General features: G+C 40.3%; 1 protein-coding gene across 3 annotated transcripts in view; it reads right to left on the bottom strand.

Moving 5' to 3' along the window:
• The window catches only part of ppip5k1a (diphosphoinositol pentakisphosphate kinase 1a), a 44378-nt gene extending 30398 nt beyond the window's left edge, over positions 1 to 13980 (bottom strand). For all 3 annotated transcript variants that reach the window (XM_088295266.1, XM_088295265.1, XM_088295267.1), the window contains exons 1-6: positions 13881 to 13980; positions 9212 to 9718; positions 8588 to 8783; positions 6327 to 6417; positions 6130 to 6215; positions 1958 to 2112 (exon numbers count right to left, since the gene is read on the bottom strand). In XM_088295266.1, the coding sequence (XP_088151392.1) occupies positions 1958 to 2112; positions 6130 to 6215; positions 6327 to 6417; positions 8588 to 8783; positions 9212 to 9355 (672 nt within the window). In that variant the 5' untranslated portion in view covers positions 9356 to 9718; positions 13881 to 13980. The remainder of the gene's footprint in view (positions 1 to 1957; positions 2113 to 6129; positions 6216 to 6326; positions 6418 to 8587; positions 8784 to 9211; positions 9719 to 13880) is intronic.
• Positions 13981 to 19289: the final 5309 nt, after the last annotated feature.

Genomic DNA, 19289 nt, shown 5'->3' with positions numbered 1-19289 from the left:
CAAACAAGTATCATCATACTGAAAGGTTTACTTGGCAAGGATGGGACTGGAGAGGGCGAGCTGGGAGGTTTATAGCTCTGCCAGGCTGCAGGCTGAGGAAAAAAATACCTTTCAATGAAATTAAAAAGCTACAACGCAGTCACAGAAGTGAAACTTCAAGTGTGTAAACATCAGCCAGTGAAGGAATTAATAAATCATAACTAGATAACATAAGAGGTGCAAAGAATTGTAACACTCTTCTTATGTCATCAAGATACAGGTTGTTTTCAACTTGTTGATTAGATTACCAAGTAACAGGCGTTGTAGGCGTGTGCCCTTTTCCGATTGGCACTTTTCCAGAGAAATACCCACATGGACAAAATTGTTGGCACTCCGAAGAAAACCCTACAATGGTCACAGAAATAACTTTAAAAAAAAAGTTAATAATATATAAAAATGAAATTTAAAAAAATTACCCAACGAAAATCAGACTTTGCTTGTGAATTGTGGTTCAAAAGAATGTGAAAAAAAATAAAAGCTCATGAAACAGAACTGAACAAAAATGGCAACTCTGGAAAAGATGCAGTGTGGCACACACTGGGCTCTATATTCGTAGGCAGACGCCTTTGCCCTTAGTGTAAAAACGGGCTCATCTCCATTTTCGTGCAGGCACAAGTCTAACTTAGCGTGTTTGTGAATTTGTCAGACTGTGTTACATGTTGCTAAGTGTTCCAGCAGACCGAAGGCGTTTTCCGTTACACTCCCCCGGCGCACCTGCCAATATGGTGACAAAACGTAGACTCAATTTTAGACTACGGTACCTAAAGACAAATCTAAATGGCAGTGCAGATGGTGTAACGTGATTTTGGTGCATGTGATCAAGGCAAAAACAGACAGATTTGTTGCTCATTGGACGTGTGTGGTAGATGTCATTGTATTTCATTCAAAGAGATAACAAGGGACAATCTCTCTGAATCATTAGAGAAAAATCAATTAATTGGACAAATTATGATCATTATCATCTTAAAACTATTTATGATATAATACTCCCACGCAGCACAACTATTAGGGGAGGCATGCTCGTAGGTGCAAGGTGACTTTAGCTGAGCACAAAAAATAGGCCCCACCATGTCACCGAACAGGACATTGACTGACACCGACTGATTACTAGTTTGTATACACCTGTGATGCTAATTAGAGGACATACCTTGGTTGAACATGTCCCTATGGTCAAATTATTTCCAATCTTTTCTAGGAGTGCCATCTTTTTTGTCCAGCAATCATAATTCAAAAGCAATGACTTATTTTCATGAAAAATGACTGATGACAACATGCACAGAGTCTAAAGGGTTGCATCAGTTTCCAATCTCGGAGGAGTTGCGGAAAGAACTGCTTACATTTATTTTTGGAGAGATTCCAAAACATTTTAGAACTGGAACTGTGCTTTGTAGCATTTTGTGGAGGATGTATTTGTCAAGTCAGAAACGCTACAAACAAACTGGGTTTTAAGCAACAGTAACACATTCACACACATTGGTCTCAGTCCCCTCTCCGAGCTATGAGGCGACATGTCACCATGGGTGTGTACCGTTAGGAAAACAAACACGCCCCAAAATTTTGGAAACCAACTGGGAAATAGCTCAACTTGCGTTTGTGGTCAGTCCCCCTCAAAGAGGATGCCTGGTGGTAAGCGAGGTAGCCGGGCATCCCCATGAGGTGGAAAAATGTTCCTCAATGTATATTATACATACAGTAGATATGTTTTTTGATTATTTGTTTTTTGTGAAATCCACCTACATGAGGAGCACCGCTTATTCATTGTTGGGATATTAAGGAGAAAACTGATCAGCCAAACTTGAAAACGGGCATCTTGCTTATTTCCATTTTTGCTTATTTATCTTGCAAATGAAAGATTATAAAAGAATACAAAATAAGAATTATGGCAAGACAGCAACACGTTAAGGTTAGGAGATCAGACCTTTCTGAAGAGACGTTGGCTGCCACCACCAGCAGAAGTAGGGTAATAGATGTAGACATTGTGGTCCTCGGCACAGACCGGCTTCTCAACGAAAGGCTTCTGGAACATTTCTCCATTCACCTCCACATGGTCTTCTCCTTCCACCAGGTTACACTCTGGGACATCACAGCAAAAAAAACGTTTCTGTCTGCAGGCAATCATTTCATTCTTTTTTTTATAAGAATCTCGAGCCCTCTCAGGCAAATTTGCCTTACGGTGATAGTTAAGTAAATAGCTCTATGTGTTCAACTGTAACAATGTCATTCATCACATTCACACGATACGCCATGGGGGGGCCATAGACCAAGTTGCTTATGCCCCCTCTCCTTGAGGCCGGGCTCTCTAGAAAACAGATATTATATATATGATTTTAAAATAAACAATAAAGGTTTTCATTGCCTGAAACTGCAAATGCAGCTCATTTTTATGCTTGGGCTTGAAAGCAGCGCTAAGGCCAGGCAATCACATATCTCATTTCACATTGGCGGTGAAAGGACAGAAGAAGCCAGCCAATGACAAACGTCTGAACGTGGGAGCAACGAGTGAAACATGCACAAGGTATTTATATATTGGGTGGAAGTTAAGAAGCGTGCAGAACACGTCTGATGTATTTAGTGCTGAAAAAAAGTCATCCCAAATCATTTAGTATTTTGGAGTTTTAAAAAAAAAAAGTTGAAACCAGACTAAGTGCACAGGTTCTGCTCACTTTGCGAAATTGTAACGATGCAAGCCGATGCAAAAATGTCATGCTCCAGCATGACAAACAAACAAGATGCAATAACATTTTTAGTACATTGAGCAACATCCTAAATTGTGAGAAGTCCTATCCGATAAGATAATGTTTCTCCCAAAAAAATCTATATAAGTTGCACTCAAGCAACGCATTATTTCGCAGAAGACTTGTTCAACCAAAGAATGTTTTGAGTGAATGGAATGACTTCATGAACAGATTTGTTGCTTTAGTTCAGTTCAAGTCAGCTAAGTGCGCATGCTACCAACTCCCCTGCAACTACGACAGTCATTAAAATATGTCTATGTGAAATCAGCCAGTGGTGCACAAAAGATTGGGGACCGGAGTCTTTACGCTCGAGAACTGCGCCAAAACAGCCGATTGCCCAATCCCACTGTTAGGCAGAGATGGGCAATCAAGTTTTCAAAGGGGATATGTGAGAGAATTAAATGGTTGTTGAAGGCCACAGCAACATACTAAAACTCAATTGTGTTGAATATGAATTATTATTATTGTTATTATTAATATTTTTTTAAATAAAGCAGTGAAATGTATTGTTTTACCAAGATGATAGTTGTGGTATGTTATAGTGAGGAAATGAAAATAAAAACTTAAATGAGGTGAGGATCCAAGATGGTCCATTTTTCACCAAAAAGCTCAGTTACCGTATTTTTACGGCCAAAAGACGCGCCGCATCAAAGGGCGCAGTACCAGTTGAGGGTGCCATTTCTGTATTTGATACATAGATAGAACGCACCATATCATTGGGCGCAAACAGAACCGAGCAACCGAGCAGTCGCGCTAGCGTGTTTTTAAAATGGCAGCGGGAGTTCGGTGGTACTTTATTTTAGCTTTTAACAACGTGCTGAAGTTGTCCTCATCCAAAAACGCACCAAGTCCTTGTCTTCTGTAGCCAAGATAAACAGCTGGACACTTCGCCATTAAACACGAGAGTCATTATCAGTCTGCCTCATCGTCTTGTTGCCGCGCAGCCCCTCAGATGGGATGCCGACACAATGCCAGTGTGACCAAGTCACTAATCAACAAACGATGTGCGGTCACGGTGTTGCATCAAAACTAAAACTATCACCCCAAATCAAATGAATAGCATAAGAGTGTAGGCCCAGCAAAATTCCGCCTCCCAGCCTACCATACAATGCCTTAGTTTACATGCATGCACACTAAAAGAGAAGATAGCACGGCTAGCGTGGCTAGCTATTTTTTAAAAAGGCAACAGGAGCAAAACTGAGTTTGGTTGTATTTTATTGAACAATGTACTCACATTAATATTAATCAGTCATCATCCACAAATCCATCAAAATCGTCTTCTGTATCAGAAATAAACAGCTGGGCAAGTTCTCCCACAAACACGCCAGGTTCCCTCTCGTCATTGTCAGATTCCCCGTGTCGCTGCTGAGTGCGGCTCCTCATGATGCCGGCTTTTTGCAAAAGCCCTAACAACAGAGCTAGCAGATACGTTTGCCCATATAGGGGCATTGGGGGTTGCTTTGCACTGGGGGCGTGCCTTTGCGTTGTCATTCACGCCCATCTCCCCTCTCACGTCCGCCTGCTGTCGTTAGCCACGCCCGACTTCTCTCTATATAAGCAGTGTGCAGGCAGTTAATGTTCGCAGTCAGCCCAGCGGTGCACTTGGTCCACATAATGGGCGCTCCGCCTCAAAAGGCGCCCTGGCGTTTTTGGACGAGTTTCAGGACTTTAAAGTGCGCCTTATGGCTGCGAAAATACGGTATATTTTTTTAATCAGGAAACTGAAATTAATCATCAATTTCTATTTTATCTACTCATTTTATCTATTCTGGCGGCTGCAAGCTGTGTCGGACAACGCATGTGACTGCTTGGTAGGCAACCCCACGACACGAAGACAAGCTGGATAGTAAGGCGCAAATGTTGTTAGAACGGCCTGAAGCTAATTGCAGCAATTAGCCGTGCCGTTATCTTAATGGGGGGGTAAAGATCTATGACCGCCTGCTGTCGCTTTCAGCTGCCATCTGCCTCCTGAGAGTTGACACGACTTTCGTGTAGCTAAATGTCCGAAATATAACCAGTCGGGGTTCGTGTGCGCATTCATGCTCTTGTCCGCTTCAGCCTGTTTAAGTGGAGAATCGATCGTCACGGTATTTTCGATTTTGTGGAGGTGATCACATGAGTGGTAGTAATGTGCATTTTAATGGCGAGTGGTCGCCGTTTTAGACAACAGAACCAACAATTCGAGCAATATTACCTCACATGCACCCCGGCTGTGATGTAGACGGATGAAACCGGAAAAAAATAACAAGCCGAGCTCAAAAAGCGCCGTGCCAGTTTGTAGTAAATCTAATCACATAAAAGCCGTAGATCACTACAGTGTATTTTTCGGGTGGCATTTTAGCACTGATGTCATTTTTACATGCAAACCTCTTATATAAGTGCCAATGTTAACGTCAATGAAGCCCCTTCACCAAAATGTCCTGCCCTTGCAAATCGTCCTACCAGAAGCTGATTTGACAGCCGCACAATGTTTTCGGTCTCCTGACCAACGAACATAATTCCAACAAGCTCCACTTCCTCCGACTCTTCAAATTCATGGATCCCCTCAGATACATTTCGCTTTGTGTGTCAATTTCTGACTTGCTTAATAAACTTTCTATGTTGAGCTCTGCCATAGTTGTCGTGGAATTATGTCACGCTTCAGGGTTCGTCGCTCGGCAGAATCTCACGTCGGTTAATGATTACTTTGTCAAATACACCAAATAAAAAATATTTTTTCATGCTTTATTATTTGTATTGTGTAATTACTTTACGTGTGACACGAAAAGATTTAATTTGGCATTTTCCGAACTTACTTCACACTAGGTATTTAAAAAAACTGTATGGGTTGATTGGAGCATTTCCATTTCCACACTCTGCTCGTTGAGTAACAACTGTAGACACACAACAGGTGGTGGGTTCATTCATACAGTAAGTATCATCGGCCTCTTAAAATAATGGCCTACAAGTCATAGTTTGAGAAATTGTTTTTAAACATCTCAGGATGCTGGCCACATCTGCTAAAATCGGCTGCATCCTTAGTTAAGCGCATCATTCAATTCTGCGTCAGAATTCTGAATGCATATAAGATAATCAGAATGCGGTTCAGTTTGTGGTGTTTTCTGAAAAATTATAAAAAAGGGATAGGCCATTATTTTAAGAGGGTGATGATATGGTAGGTTGAGTAGTTGAGTTTTTTTTGTTGATTGTGATTTCAAAATCAATCAAAATAATCAGGACCATTCCCCCCCATATTCGCTCAGTCCAACAATCTGTAGTTGATGTAATTTACTTTTCACTGCCTTCCCCTTCTGTTAAGTGTTTTAATTTTTTTTTACCATTTTATAGTCAGTGCCAATGTGAGCTTATTACTAACCATCTGGGTTATCTGGGTCACGATTCAGCACAGCGTAGCGCGGCAGATCTATCCCTTCTTCCTGTAGGATGCGATATACTTCTCTCCTGCCGGAAATTGGTAAAAAAATATATATAATTCACTTGCCTCATCATTGCAAATTATTTTGCGAAGCATGATCCAAACATCAACACTGAAAATGAGTAGAAAAGCTGTACCTGTCCTGTATGAAGTACTGCATGTTGAGGTCATTGATGAGTAGAGGATTTCTCAGTTTGGCATAGCTCACTGCTTTATCTAATGGAAACCCTGGTTTGTAAGGAGAAATGGTTTTCAATGATTAATATCGTGATAGCTAGTTTGACAAAAGTCCTTCAGTACACATTCCAACAAATTTGAAATGACATTGGGCAGGACGTTTCAAATTGAGGAAGGACATAACTACCGTATTTTTACAGTCATAAGACGCGCTGCAACACCAGTCGAGGGTGCTATTTCCGTATTTAATGCTTATTTAATGCTTTAAAGAGCGCCCTATGACCCAGATAATACGGTACAAGGCGCGCCGCGCTACAAGGCGCTAGCTCAGCTGCCTCGCTAGCTCAGCTGCGTCGAGCTAGCTCAGCTGCCTCGCTAGCTCAGGTGCCTCGCTAGCTCAGCTGCCTCGCTAGCTCAGCTGCCTCGCTAGCTCAGGTGCCTCGCTAGCTCAGCTGCCTCGCTAGCTCAGCTGCGCGTTAGTTCAACTGCCTCACGCTAGCTCGGCTGCGTCGAGCTAGCTCGGCTGCGTCGAGCTAGCTCGGCTGCCTATGCTAGCTCTGCTAGCTCGGCTGCCTCGACTAGCTCGGCTGCCTATGCTAGCTCTGCTAGCTCGGCTGCCTCGACTAGCTCGGCTGCCTACGCTAGCTCGGCTGCTCGCGCTAGCTGATGCCAGCTCACCAGGACTCAATCCTCTAAGAGATCTTTGACAGAGGTATCACCCCATTTCAATGACAGATGTCATGAAACTAATAGGAATCATTGCCAATAACAATGACTCTAACCAATAAATGGTGTCTTGGCAGTAGTCTACTAGACAACGTCAGGGGAGGGACTTCACTGGTCACCACACTCCTTAGAGTCACGGTTTCAAATCAAAACCAAAAAAAAACTCAGCATACAAGCAAACAATGAAACAAAGAAATAAGATTGACACAAAACATGTATCTCTCATGCCATCTATATACCCAAAAGAAATAAAAATAACACAAAAAGATTATAGCAATGGCTTCTTGGGAGCCACTCAGCCTTAGCCAATTACAGCAATGGCTTCTTGGGAGCCACTCAGACTCAGCCAATCACATGGCTGTTTAGAGAGATGTGCGGCTGTTTAGAGAGATGTGCTGTTGTGCTTTGGGCTTTTTGCAGTCTGTTGTCTAAACCTGGGACGTTTCTTGCTTGCAATAACATACATGATAAGACAGACTACAACATTGTGGACAGCTGCCCTTTTGTCCAGCTTTCTCCTAGACCATCACCCAAACACCATAGTCACATAATGTATTAGTCACGGTCAATTAGAAGCAAAGATGACTCAGACTTTGTCCAGCAGGGTGTGCTAACATGCTCTCCGAACAGCCCAATTAGTAAAAGGGCTGATGGTCGCGAGTGATGCTTAGTCCATATAATGGGCGCGTCGCTTTACAAGGCGCTTTGATTGTTTTGGGGAAGATTAGGGACTTTAAAGAGCGCCCTATGACCCAGATAATACGGTACATAACTATTATGTCTAAGCCAGGGGTCACCACCATTGTGAGATGTAGAGTTTCCAGAAGCAGAACGAGTGAGTGCTGGGCTATTTGTATGACACAGCCTTTCTAAATCAGTGGTCGCCAAACACTGGTCCACTGGACACTTGGTGCTGGGTTGAACAGATATGTTTAAAAAAAAATCCTTGTGTAATGGTCCAAGTAGAGAATACAGTATTCCTAATCTTTATGTTCACGGGAAAACACATACATGAGTCCTTAATTTTGGTTAGACATGTTGTACTGATCTTTTGTCGTTTGTGGAACAAACCCATCCATCCATTTTCAACACTTATCTCAGCTGACTTCAAGCACAAGTCAAACAACACCCTGAAATGGTCGCCAGTCAGCCTCAGTGCACATATAGAGACGAGCAACGCTTCACACAGTCACTGACTAAGAAGTGAACCTACGCTGCAGGAGACAGTCTTGCAGAACAACTAGACTGCAGCATGTGCATGTCGCGCAATATAATGTGCGTGATAAAGCTTCTCCAGTGAAGTGTAAATCTTGTGAATAGGATAGTTTCTTAAAGTTGCCAGTTTCTTCTTTGTGTGACTCTTTGGCACTCAGTGGGTGATGTTGGCGACTTATGCTTTAAGCCTTGGAACAGTTTGTGTTCAAGCCACAAAGGTCTTTTTTTTTTTTTTATCATCATAGCTCCCAGTGTGTCACCGTATCTGTTAAAGACGCACCTTTGGAGTGGAAGGAGATGAGGCAGTCACACAGTGGCCAGTTTTCCACGGGCTCATTGAGAATGACGTCCTCTGGAAAGATGACCACAGTGATGTACTCAAACCTGCATAGCCTCTCCAGGATTTGGGTCATTGGCTTGGACTTGGACTTCTTCATCATGCAGCATATCCCCACAACAATCTGTTGCTCAGGTGGCTGGACAAGGATGAGAAAAATGAGAAAGAGGATTTTTACAAACAATCTTTTGATTCTGGTGCATTACTATCCATCCATCCATTACTATTACAATTTAAATAGTATGCTATACACCATACCATATATACATCATACCACACGGTGTTTACACGATAGCCAATGCATATTTCATTTAAATATGGAACACTGTGTTCATACTAATCAAATTGTGGTGACCCATCATCTAAACAAGGTAATCGCAGTCAGAAGACCAAGTGGGTAGAAACTAATTTGCTTAAATTGTATACCTTGTCAATAAAACGCCTGCTTCTGATTAATTACATTTTAATTTCTAAATGGAATTGAATAAGGAAAGATTTTATTCAAGGAAATACGGAAATTAACATATTCATCAAGAGTTCGACATGAGTGTGTGTGAAGGTCCTTACAGAGTCTGTGTCTTCGTCATCCTCATATAGTTCCATGTCTGTTCTTATGCTCTCCTCCAAGACCTCGCTCTCATCGTCTTCGCAGCCCACGAAGAATCTGGGAGCGCCACACCGGCTCTCGACCGGGCTGTTGGGCTCGGACATCACAGTCTCCCGCAGCAGCCCACAGCGTCCCACCGCGCCATCGTACACCACGCACCACCGGAGCGGGCCGCCGATGGAAGGGCACGAGGCCACAGGACACAAATGATTCCACTCTGCCTGAGTTGGTCAGCAGGATTGATGAGGAGGGATGTAGAAAAAAAAGGCTTCAAAGATTGGCGATCAAATGTGACAAGTGGTGGGGAACAATAAGTCTCAATCGTCCTTTCCAACAAAGCTGTCACTCGAAGGTGTCATTTTTCATACAGTTGACTGAGACTGTAATTGACTTGATTTGGACTTGAAAACCAAACAGAGTTAGCTCTTGATCTTTCTTTTTTCCATGATGATGAAAGGCTGACAGTTCTATAAGGAAAACAGAGAAATACATCTGATTAATTGATGAAGTCACCTGGCGGTTTTCTGGAGCTAGTACGTAAGCACAAACAGCGGCAGGAAAAAACTCTGAAAGAGGATTGACTCGGCCCTCAAAAGTCACAAGTTTCAATCTGTTGTGCAGAAAGAAATAGTAGCCGTCTGACAAATATTCGATATAACGCTGGCTCTGACTTTAACACATATACAATTACCAGACTGCGAGATGCCATGACGCAACGTGAAAGTGCTTCGTGTCGTGCTAATATCAACCTTGCTGAATTCTGTCCAAAAGGCAAAAGTCGATAAATGTTATACATGTCTTTCGTTATAGCTCTGATGCACCAGTTTTGCAAGATCTTAGTGGAACATTTTCGAAACAACTGAAGATCTAAAAATTCTTTGGGAACCTGAATCTCAAGTACTGTGATTTCTCAAGCACAATATGCATAATATCGGCACGGCCCCCCAGAAATTTCTGCTTTTCCCTTGTATTCAAGTACTATGCAGTCCCCCAATTTACTGGTATCCATTCTCAAAAAGCAAACTATTATCTGCAATGTAGTTGGATGGAAATGGATTTCTCATGTTCTGACACATTTTTTTTGCATAAAGAGAAGTTCTCGGTTTCAGCAGTCAGCACTAGAGCTCACATGAATATCAGCAGTGGTACCCAGATACAACATGCCTCCTTTTGACACTAAACTAAGAGGTGTAAGTCATCAGTGTATTTCATGAATATGGATAGCACACACGTTGAAAAAAATGTGAAGCTCAAGAAAAACAGTTGAGAAATGAGCAAATCACGTCTTCATTTCAATGTCTGTGCACTGCTTTTGATGGTAACGTTGACCGTCCCAACTTTGCCCTCAATTAGGCAAAAAATAAGAACGTAGCTAACATTACAATCACTGTTGTCCTTTTTGAAAGTCATAGTTGCTAGGGGCATACAAGAAATGCTTGTACTTTCAAAATAAAAGTACTGTATATTTTACACTTGTGCATCGGGGCTGTACTTTTCCCAGGTCTGTATGACAATATAAAATTAAGGATAAACATATTTTTAATTAATAATAATGGAATAAATGAATAATTTCCGAATAGGTTGATTATATACTCCTTTAGAGAAGCTGAAGTGATGAAAATAAATGCTTAGTGTGATTTGTCCACAGTAGCATGAGGCTGAGTGTTAAATGTAGGGGATTACAAAAGGAAAAAAAAACTACCTCAAAATTGTGTTGTTCCAGATTGTGATTTCGTTCCCAAAACGATACATTTTTCAGTGCTACTTGACAATATGAAAAGAAAATTCTGCCAATTTTTTTTAATTTATTTTATTTCAACACAATAATAATGATACACTGAAAGATGAGCCATCTGATAGATAATTGCCCAGAAGATAGAAGATATAATTGCAATTTACAAGGATTAAAGTTCTCTCCACAGGAACGGGGTGTACGAGATGGTCATGAGAAAAGATGGAAAGTGACTGTCAAATTAATGAGACTATAAAATTGTTTAGTTCCAGTTCCGTTTTTCATTCTGCAAAAACGGGGGCACGATAACTCTTCAAATTTGCCATTTCATTTTGACACGCAAAATTTTGGAAAAAGTACCTATACTAGGTTATAAATGAGCTCCATAATTGACATTTCAGATTTTGAGGCAGGTAGTAACATTTGGAAGGCAAGAGGTGAGCTATTTTTCCAGATATTGCCATTAAAAAACCGGATATCATGACAAAAAACATCGAAACTACCCAAGATTCAATTACTTTTTATGAGAAAATGGTGACAAAATATTTTCAACTTTTTACATAATATTCTGTGATAGTCAGGCGGGAGGCATTTGATGAAATGACACGGAATGACCTCTAAACATTTTCACAACCTGCGCGTGTAATTATCGTTCTAATTTACGTACTGCTGCAACGCGGAGGGAGACTATGAACAGGCAGATGTGCCTCTGAGCATGCGTGTGTGGCATTACTGCCACTCTGACCGCTATCCCCAGAAAATAAACAAAACATAACATCACAGTCTAAAATGGAATTAAGATATTACTGCTCCATTGACAAGATATTGATATCTTTGGATGATTTGTGACCTATAACATTTCAATAAACGAAGACGGTCGTTTTGCCTCTGCCTCCCACTCAGCTGAAAATGGACCCAAATTCCAATTACACGGTCGGATCGGCACATCCCTATTAAAAATGAAGATTGAAAATGCAAGTGGATTGAATTTCACATCATATTTAAAAAGGTATTTTGTACTTGACATGACAAATACAGAATCAAAGGTTTAGCATGCAGGGATGAATGGGTGTTAGGCGATGATAAAACTAGTCGAGTTTCAGTAGTTGTAAATAAGTTTTAAAATCAATTAAGAATTTTCTTCAGCATCAATTGCAATAATTATGATTATCATTTATGTCAATAATCGTGCAGCCCTACGGGTCACAATCAGGATAACAATATTTGTTCGATATATTGCGCTGCCCTAATCTCTGGTACATACAACGCATGACTTGGAATTACAACTGGCGGGAAATTGCCATGTTCGTGACTGAGGTGTTTAGACTATCATGGAAATGTGGCTTCACTTGAGATTATGTGATGCTAGCATCCAGCCAGACGGACCCCATTGTAAAAAACTTTGGGACATACACATGAACTGTTATAATTCCAACAATGTAATAGTGCCTGATTTGTATGTAAATTAAAGCTGAAAGTCTGCAGTTAAAGCAATTCTGGTTAGTTTTGTTTCAAATCCATTGCTGTGTTGTAGTCAAAAAGATGAGAACTCTGTGATCATGTACCATGAATGAAGAGACGAAGAAGTTACTCTACGTATGATCTGAGCTCATTCACAGAAGTAATGCGTAATACAACTAATAAGTGCTCCTTTATACACAATGAATATGAATTATGGCAAATTTTAGTCTATGTGCATCATATAAGAAAGTAGACTTTCCAATCTGTGGAGCCAATTTTACATAAGAAAACCCTCATGGGAAAGAACCAAACAAAAATAAAAAGTATGCTTGAAATAATGATCTTGTCTCAATTCAGTCATAAATCCACTTACTGAGTGTAAAATCTTGGTTTGTGTAGTTGAACACAAAGCAGATATATTTTCAGAGAGCCATGACTTATTCCATTGAATGAATGGCAACAGGTCGATATGGATACACAGGTTCGTTGAACGTTTTGCCATCCAATTGAAGAGCATTTATTTGTTTAACCTGCCACTATATGCTGCTGGCACAGATAGGAAAACTAAATAAAAACCTAAATAATACAATAACAGTAATAATAATGCTGTGATCATTTACTTTCACTTTTAACCTAATTTAACAAGACAACTGATTTCTCTTCAAAGTCTACCGAACTAAACCAAAAGCCTTACTCACTGACAATATTTCAGATGAGCATTAAATTCCACAGACTAGTGACAAAATGACAATGCTTTCTAAGTTAGCTGTGCAGTAGCCACCTTAAGAACATAATATGCTAGGTGTACTTGGTAAACAGTGCACGAAGTGGCATCTACAAGTATTCTCAATCGTGAAGCAATCTAACTATACAGCTACTCGCTGGTTCTGATGGATTTTACCTCTGCTGGTCTTCCATTGGATTGTTCATTTTAAGCAATGCGAGTGTCAGCGTGTAATATAATGTCAAATAAAAAATAATATGATAGACTTGGTGGTACTGAATAATAAAGCTGTCACCTTGATGGACTAGACTGGATGACAATTGTTAGCGTCGCGGTTGTGACGTCTCGTTGACAAATACAGGTAGGCTACGTTGCTAGGTAGGTTCATCGATGTGTGAGACATGTCAGTTATTCGTTCACACCTTAAAAGGCAATAGTCATCATATTATAGCAACCAACCTCAATCTCGGCAGTCGTTTTAGAATGCAAAGCCTTTTAAGTGTCGAAATGAATATTGTAGGGCAACGCTAATGTTAGCATATATTAGCATTCGACAGGGTCAGGAATATAAAGACATTTCACAAAGCTATTTTCTACATCTGAAGCAGACATTATCAGCTAGCGTGACTTTTGATCATAAAGAGTAGCACTGCCAGCTTGTCGACAACAATGCCGTCACGTCCAAATAATTAAAAAAAATAAATAAACTTACAATCAGGCTCGACCGTCATGCGGTAAAGTCACTTCCTGCCTTGACACTTTGCATGTGTAACCTATCTTACTTTTTTCGTGCAAAACAGCGTAGGAGCAGCGTTTAAATGAACCAATAGGAGCAGTGAATAATATCAAGAGGGCGTTCAACGAAAAACACAGTGACCAATAAACAACGACCTAAGGAGAAAAGCCTTGAAAGAGAAAAACGCAGACGGAGGAGCTGTTGCGGCCTCTAGCGTTAGCATAGACGATATATTTAAAGTATGTTTTATTTTTAATACCCCGAAAGACTGACGACCATTTCAGGGACAGGTGGCGTAATAATTGAAAGTCAACCTTTAGTTGGGACTCTGAACAATGTCAAGCTTTTAGAAGCGAATCGAACATTGATGGATAATTTTAAAAACTTAAGTGAAAATTTAAGAAATACTCTGTTGTATTGAGTTGTGTCTCAAAGAAACTTACTGTACTACTACTTATGAAATATTTATATGAAAAACAAACCAATGCCTGTATAATCAGCCCACAGAGAATATGAAGTGAATATAAATCACGTTGAGTGGAGCCAGATGAGGTGGCTCGGGCATCTGATTAGATGCCTCCCTGGTGTCGGTACTAGATTTGGTTGGGTTGCTAGATGTGTTCGGGGTCCTTTGGTGGCCTGCGCGTCTACTATGACGTCACGCTTTAACTACTTATTTCTCAAATATCTTTCTTTGCCTCTGTGTTTTTGTTTTTGCCCTGGCTGTTCTATTTGCATTGTCACGCTTTATAATATATTTTTGTAATATATTTATTTGACTCAATACCATGTTCTCACCCCTGTTTGTTGTGTTTGTATGTTTTGAATTACTAAAAAATAATAATCAAAAAAAGAAAAATTTACTGCTACTTACGCAAGGATCATCCTTCGGTGTCCTGCGTGCCTATCGAAGACGTCACGTCCATGTTCCATTGCTTTGGGAATCAGACTGGTTAAGGGTCGGAGGGAAAACATGGAAATGTTTTATTAACAGACATTATGCATACATTATATTCATACAATCTTGCAGCCCGACTGAACCATGGCATTGTTGCTAGTTCGTTAGGAGCAACGTAAATGTTCCACTGCTGTTGCAGCTACGGCTCCTTGGGGAATAAGCATAAGTGATATAGAATCTGCTGTGCCAATGTGACAGTACTGCAGTTTTTTATTTATTTATTTTTTTTATTTAGCGAATACAAATTAGCAAAAAAAACAAAAACACAGAGGCGAAGAAATACATTTGAGAAATACGTGGTTAAAGCGTGACGTTATCTGCCGGCACGCAGTCCACTGGAGGACCCCGAACTCATCTAGCAACCCAACCACATCTAGTACCGACACTGGGCATGTTCCAGCGGCAGAAGGCCCGGAGGACGACCCAGGACACACTGGAGGAATTATGTCTCCGGAAGAGCTGGGGGTAGTTCCCAGCTGACGCTGCTGCCTCCGTGACCCGACCCAAGATAAATGGCTGATTATGGGTGGATATAAAAAGGCTACAACCCTGTTCACGTTTTGGTGATATTAAAAAATCGACACAAAACACAAATCATATCAAAATGAAGTGTACAATTCAGCAGAGAATATAAATCTTTTCGGAGGTGAAGTAAAAATAAACAATTGCAATAATGTGGTTGCAGCAGTGAGGATACTGGACATTTGGCTATATTGAGACTTGACCAATTACATTCAAATTCATGTTAAATGTGAGAGAGCACACAATACTCACCCGAACTCACACCTGTTTGACCTGTTGCCCTCTGGCAGGCGCTACAGGTGCATCAAATCAAAGACTAATGGACTGAAAAACAGTTTCTTTCCGAGAGCCTTCACCATTCTGAACTCTCACACACACACGACCACCCTTACCTTGCAGAACAGCGACGTAATGTGTTTTATTTATCCAATTTCGTATTATTTTCCATCACATTATTTATTCTCTTATTTATCTAATTTATATATTTGATTAAATTATTGTTGTATTGCACTGGAGAGGGGAGCTCTCTAATCTCGTTGCACACTTTATAATGACAATAAAGGGATTTCTGATTTCTGATCTGATTTCTGATCTCCCACCACTTTAAGTACCTCTGCTGGACTCCAAATAAAGTTCACGCTACTTAGCAGTGAAACATGCTGGTGGCAGTATCTCGCTATTGTTGTATGAATGCATTCATGAATATGTGAATGTGAGATTTTGAATAGCATTTTGGGCATCGGATGCTGGACAGCAGACAAAGCGCTATAAATGTAATCCATTTACCATTTATGGGGCATCTTTTTTTTTAGTTGGAACTGGAGCCTCAGTCAAGGTGGAGGTACATAAAACCATTCAGTTTTTCATAGAAAGTGAAAAAAATGCAGGAAAAGCATAAGAGACCAGCTGGACTTCATTTGGGGTTCATCATAGGCAATTGAAATGGTGGCAGTTGTGTGCCAACTTCCATTTAACATGGGTTTGAATGTGATTGGTTAATTCTTCCCGCAGTCACATTCCTATTTATAAAAGGTGTGCACACAAGTTGTTTATTTTTACTTCCCCAATTGAAAAGATTAATTTTTCTTTTTTCAACTAATTTATCCAGGTTATAAGACAAATTAAAGGTGGGAAACCTTTCAAAATGAATTATTTTGGTCTATTTTTTTTCAATCTCAGAAAAATCTGGAATTTGAACAAGGGTGTGCAGACTTTTCATATCCTATATATTCACTCCAATTGTGGAATGATCTTTTAAGAAACAGATGGTAAAATGTTTAAGTATTGATTTATTATTGAAATTGACATTGTGCAGTGCTGATTTCACAAAGCCCCAACCTAATATCACTCACTGTTCCAGTAACTTGTTTTTAAAATCTCCTGTGAATGCATGCAAAGAAACCTGTTTTTTTGTTTTGTTTTGTTTTTTCAGAAAAAGCATCAATTTTCATCATGAAAAAATATGTTGCAAGATAAAATCTACATCCTCTGTGATGTTACCTGGGCTCACTGGGTGTTTTGTATCTTTTAAACTTTAGACATCCTCAGCCAGGTGAACACACCTGGCCTGCGTCCCATCTGTTTTTGCCCTTGGTCCTCCGTCATGATAAACAGCCATGTGCCAGATTTCGCTGTAATGATCTGATCTCATAGCCTTCATCTTTCTCTTCTTTTTCCCAATGATTTCCAGAAGCATCAAGACTTTGAAGAGTGAGCACTCTCCTCTCTGTACATCACCTTCTCTTGCTCGCAATGAGTTCGCCAGCCTTGCCTTCTGCATTCCCCCACAAGCTCCTGGTACTTGGTGCTCATCCTTTTGTTGGCCTCCTTCACATGCTCCTCTCAGGGCACTGTGAGCGCCAACATGATTAATTGTTTGATGAATAATCGTGTCTGGGCATAGCTGTTTAGATGATACTCTGTCTGAGAACTTGTTGCTTTCCAGTTCCAGTGTATAGCCGTGAGTGTAGTCACCTGCTCTGAGGAACGTTTGTCGGTTCGTGCCATGTGGAGACTCTTGCTGTACTTGAGGTTGTGTGCTGCCTGTCAGCGACTGCTTTAAGCACCGATGTTGGCATCAGGCCAGGCCCAGATGAGTGATCAGGCAAGGTCTCCAAGTGCTCTTGAGCAACTGCTAAGATTGTTTTAGGTATCCCCTTCCCAGACAGAGAGATTGGTTGGCACGTTGGCCTCGCAGTTCAGAGGTGCAAGGTTCGATTCCAGCTCTGGCATTCCTGTGTGGAGTTAGCATGTTCTCCCCTCTCTGATTTCCCACAACATTCAAAAAACATGCATGGTAGGTTGATTGAACACGCCAAATTGACCCAAGCTGCGATTGTGAGCGCGGATAGTTTTTTGTCTTTGTGTGACCTGCGATTGGCTAGCAACCAGTTCAGGGTGTTCCTCGCCTACTGCCCGAAGATAGCTGGGAAAGGCTACAGCAAACCCGCGCCCCTCGTGAGGAAAATGGAACAGATAATGAATGGATGGACTTCTTTAATAGAAGGGACTTATTTTTGTGGGACGGCACATGTCCAAACATTGGTACAATTGAACAAGAAGTGCGGTGGTTAAAGAGTCTACGTATTGGTTAAACCGGCAATGGTCTGGTTTACAGTATTTTTTTTTTTATCTGCTTGAAGAGAAAATGCTCTTTGCCAGATTTTCAACCAGCAAATTTAATCATCATTGGGTTCACTAAAAAAATGTCATGATTGTGAAATCCGGGAAGGTTGAAGAAAGAACATGGCAAACATTCATTATAGACAAGAAAAAGAAAATAAACTCTCCTTTTAAAATATGTTCACCTGTTAGGTTTTTAACTCTTCTTTCACCAGTGGAGCGCAAGACATCATAAGAAAATAGAAATCCTTTAGGGTGTAGAAAGTTCATGGAAAGTTTCTTGAAACACTTGCTTCACAAATAGGACAACAAACACTCAATAAAAGTAAGTTTAAGGTTCCACTGCACTTTTACAAGTGGTTTAAATATAGGACGAGCATATAAACCCCACACAAGAATGACACAGGGGATATTTGAACTTGAACAAGATCTACCAACCCAAAACTCACTAATGTACCACCATATGAGGAACATCCATTTGGACAGTCACTCCAAACATAGAATGAATGTGTGTAACATACTAAGGCTACAGGTGAATGTGTGTATCATGTTCGTTGTAGAATGAACACATTATTGTCATTGTGCTCCACCCAAAGTCAACTCCGACAACATTTTACCAGCGTGAATATCTACTTCCACACTTATGAAAGAGCAGCATTGTCTCTCTCTCTTTTTTTTTTTTGGTGAGGAGGGTGAGAGAAACTAGGGGAGTGGTAGAATACACTCAGACATTTAGTAGAACTATAATTCCCAAATGAGGATATAAGGCACATGTGCTGGCTCTTTTAAAATAAATAATTTTTTGTGAATTGCGAAATGTATCTTAATTAATCTCATTGACATGTGTTTAAAATGTTCATGTTTTGTTGGTGACTTGAATCATTAGTGAAAAAGAGTTCTTGTTTTATTTGAGAATGCCGCCATTTTAAATTTCTTGACTTCACAAACATGTGAAGATCAATAATTTAGTCTTGATTGTCAGAAATAAAGTTCCTCATTAGATTCCAATATAATGCTGACTGATCTAAATCACAACTGTTAACATTTTTTGAAAAAAACCTACAATCTCAATGTTACAATGTTATTGGTCTTGTTTTTTTGTTTTGTTCTATTTTTGTTTTTTTTACAATTGTAACAAAAATCCTATTATAGACACAAATGTTGGATAATAAGTCAAAAAGGTTGTTTAAAATTAAGCATTATGGATTGTCACCAACCCAAATAAAACAATATAAAGTGCTTATTAAATTATGTAGACCACTACGCAATGTAATGTTTTTGGC

The sequence above is a fragment of the Idiotropiscis lumnitzeri genome, chromosome 5 (assembly GCF_059441095.1).
Source record: "Idiotropiscis lumnitzeri isolate Australia: NSW breed Sydney's pygmy pipehorse chromosome 5, RoL_Ilum_1.0, whole genome shotgun sequence".
NCBI classification, from domain to species: Eukaryota; Metazoa; Chordata; class Actinopteri; order Syngnathiformes; family Syngnathidae; genus Idiotropiscis; species Idiotropiscis lumnitzeri.
This window is presented reverse-complemented; position numbering and strand designations above follow the sequence as displayed.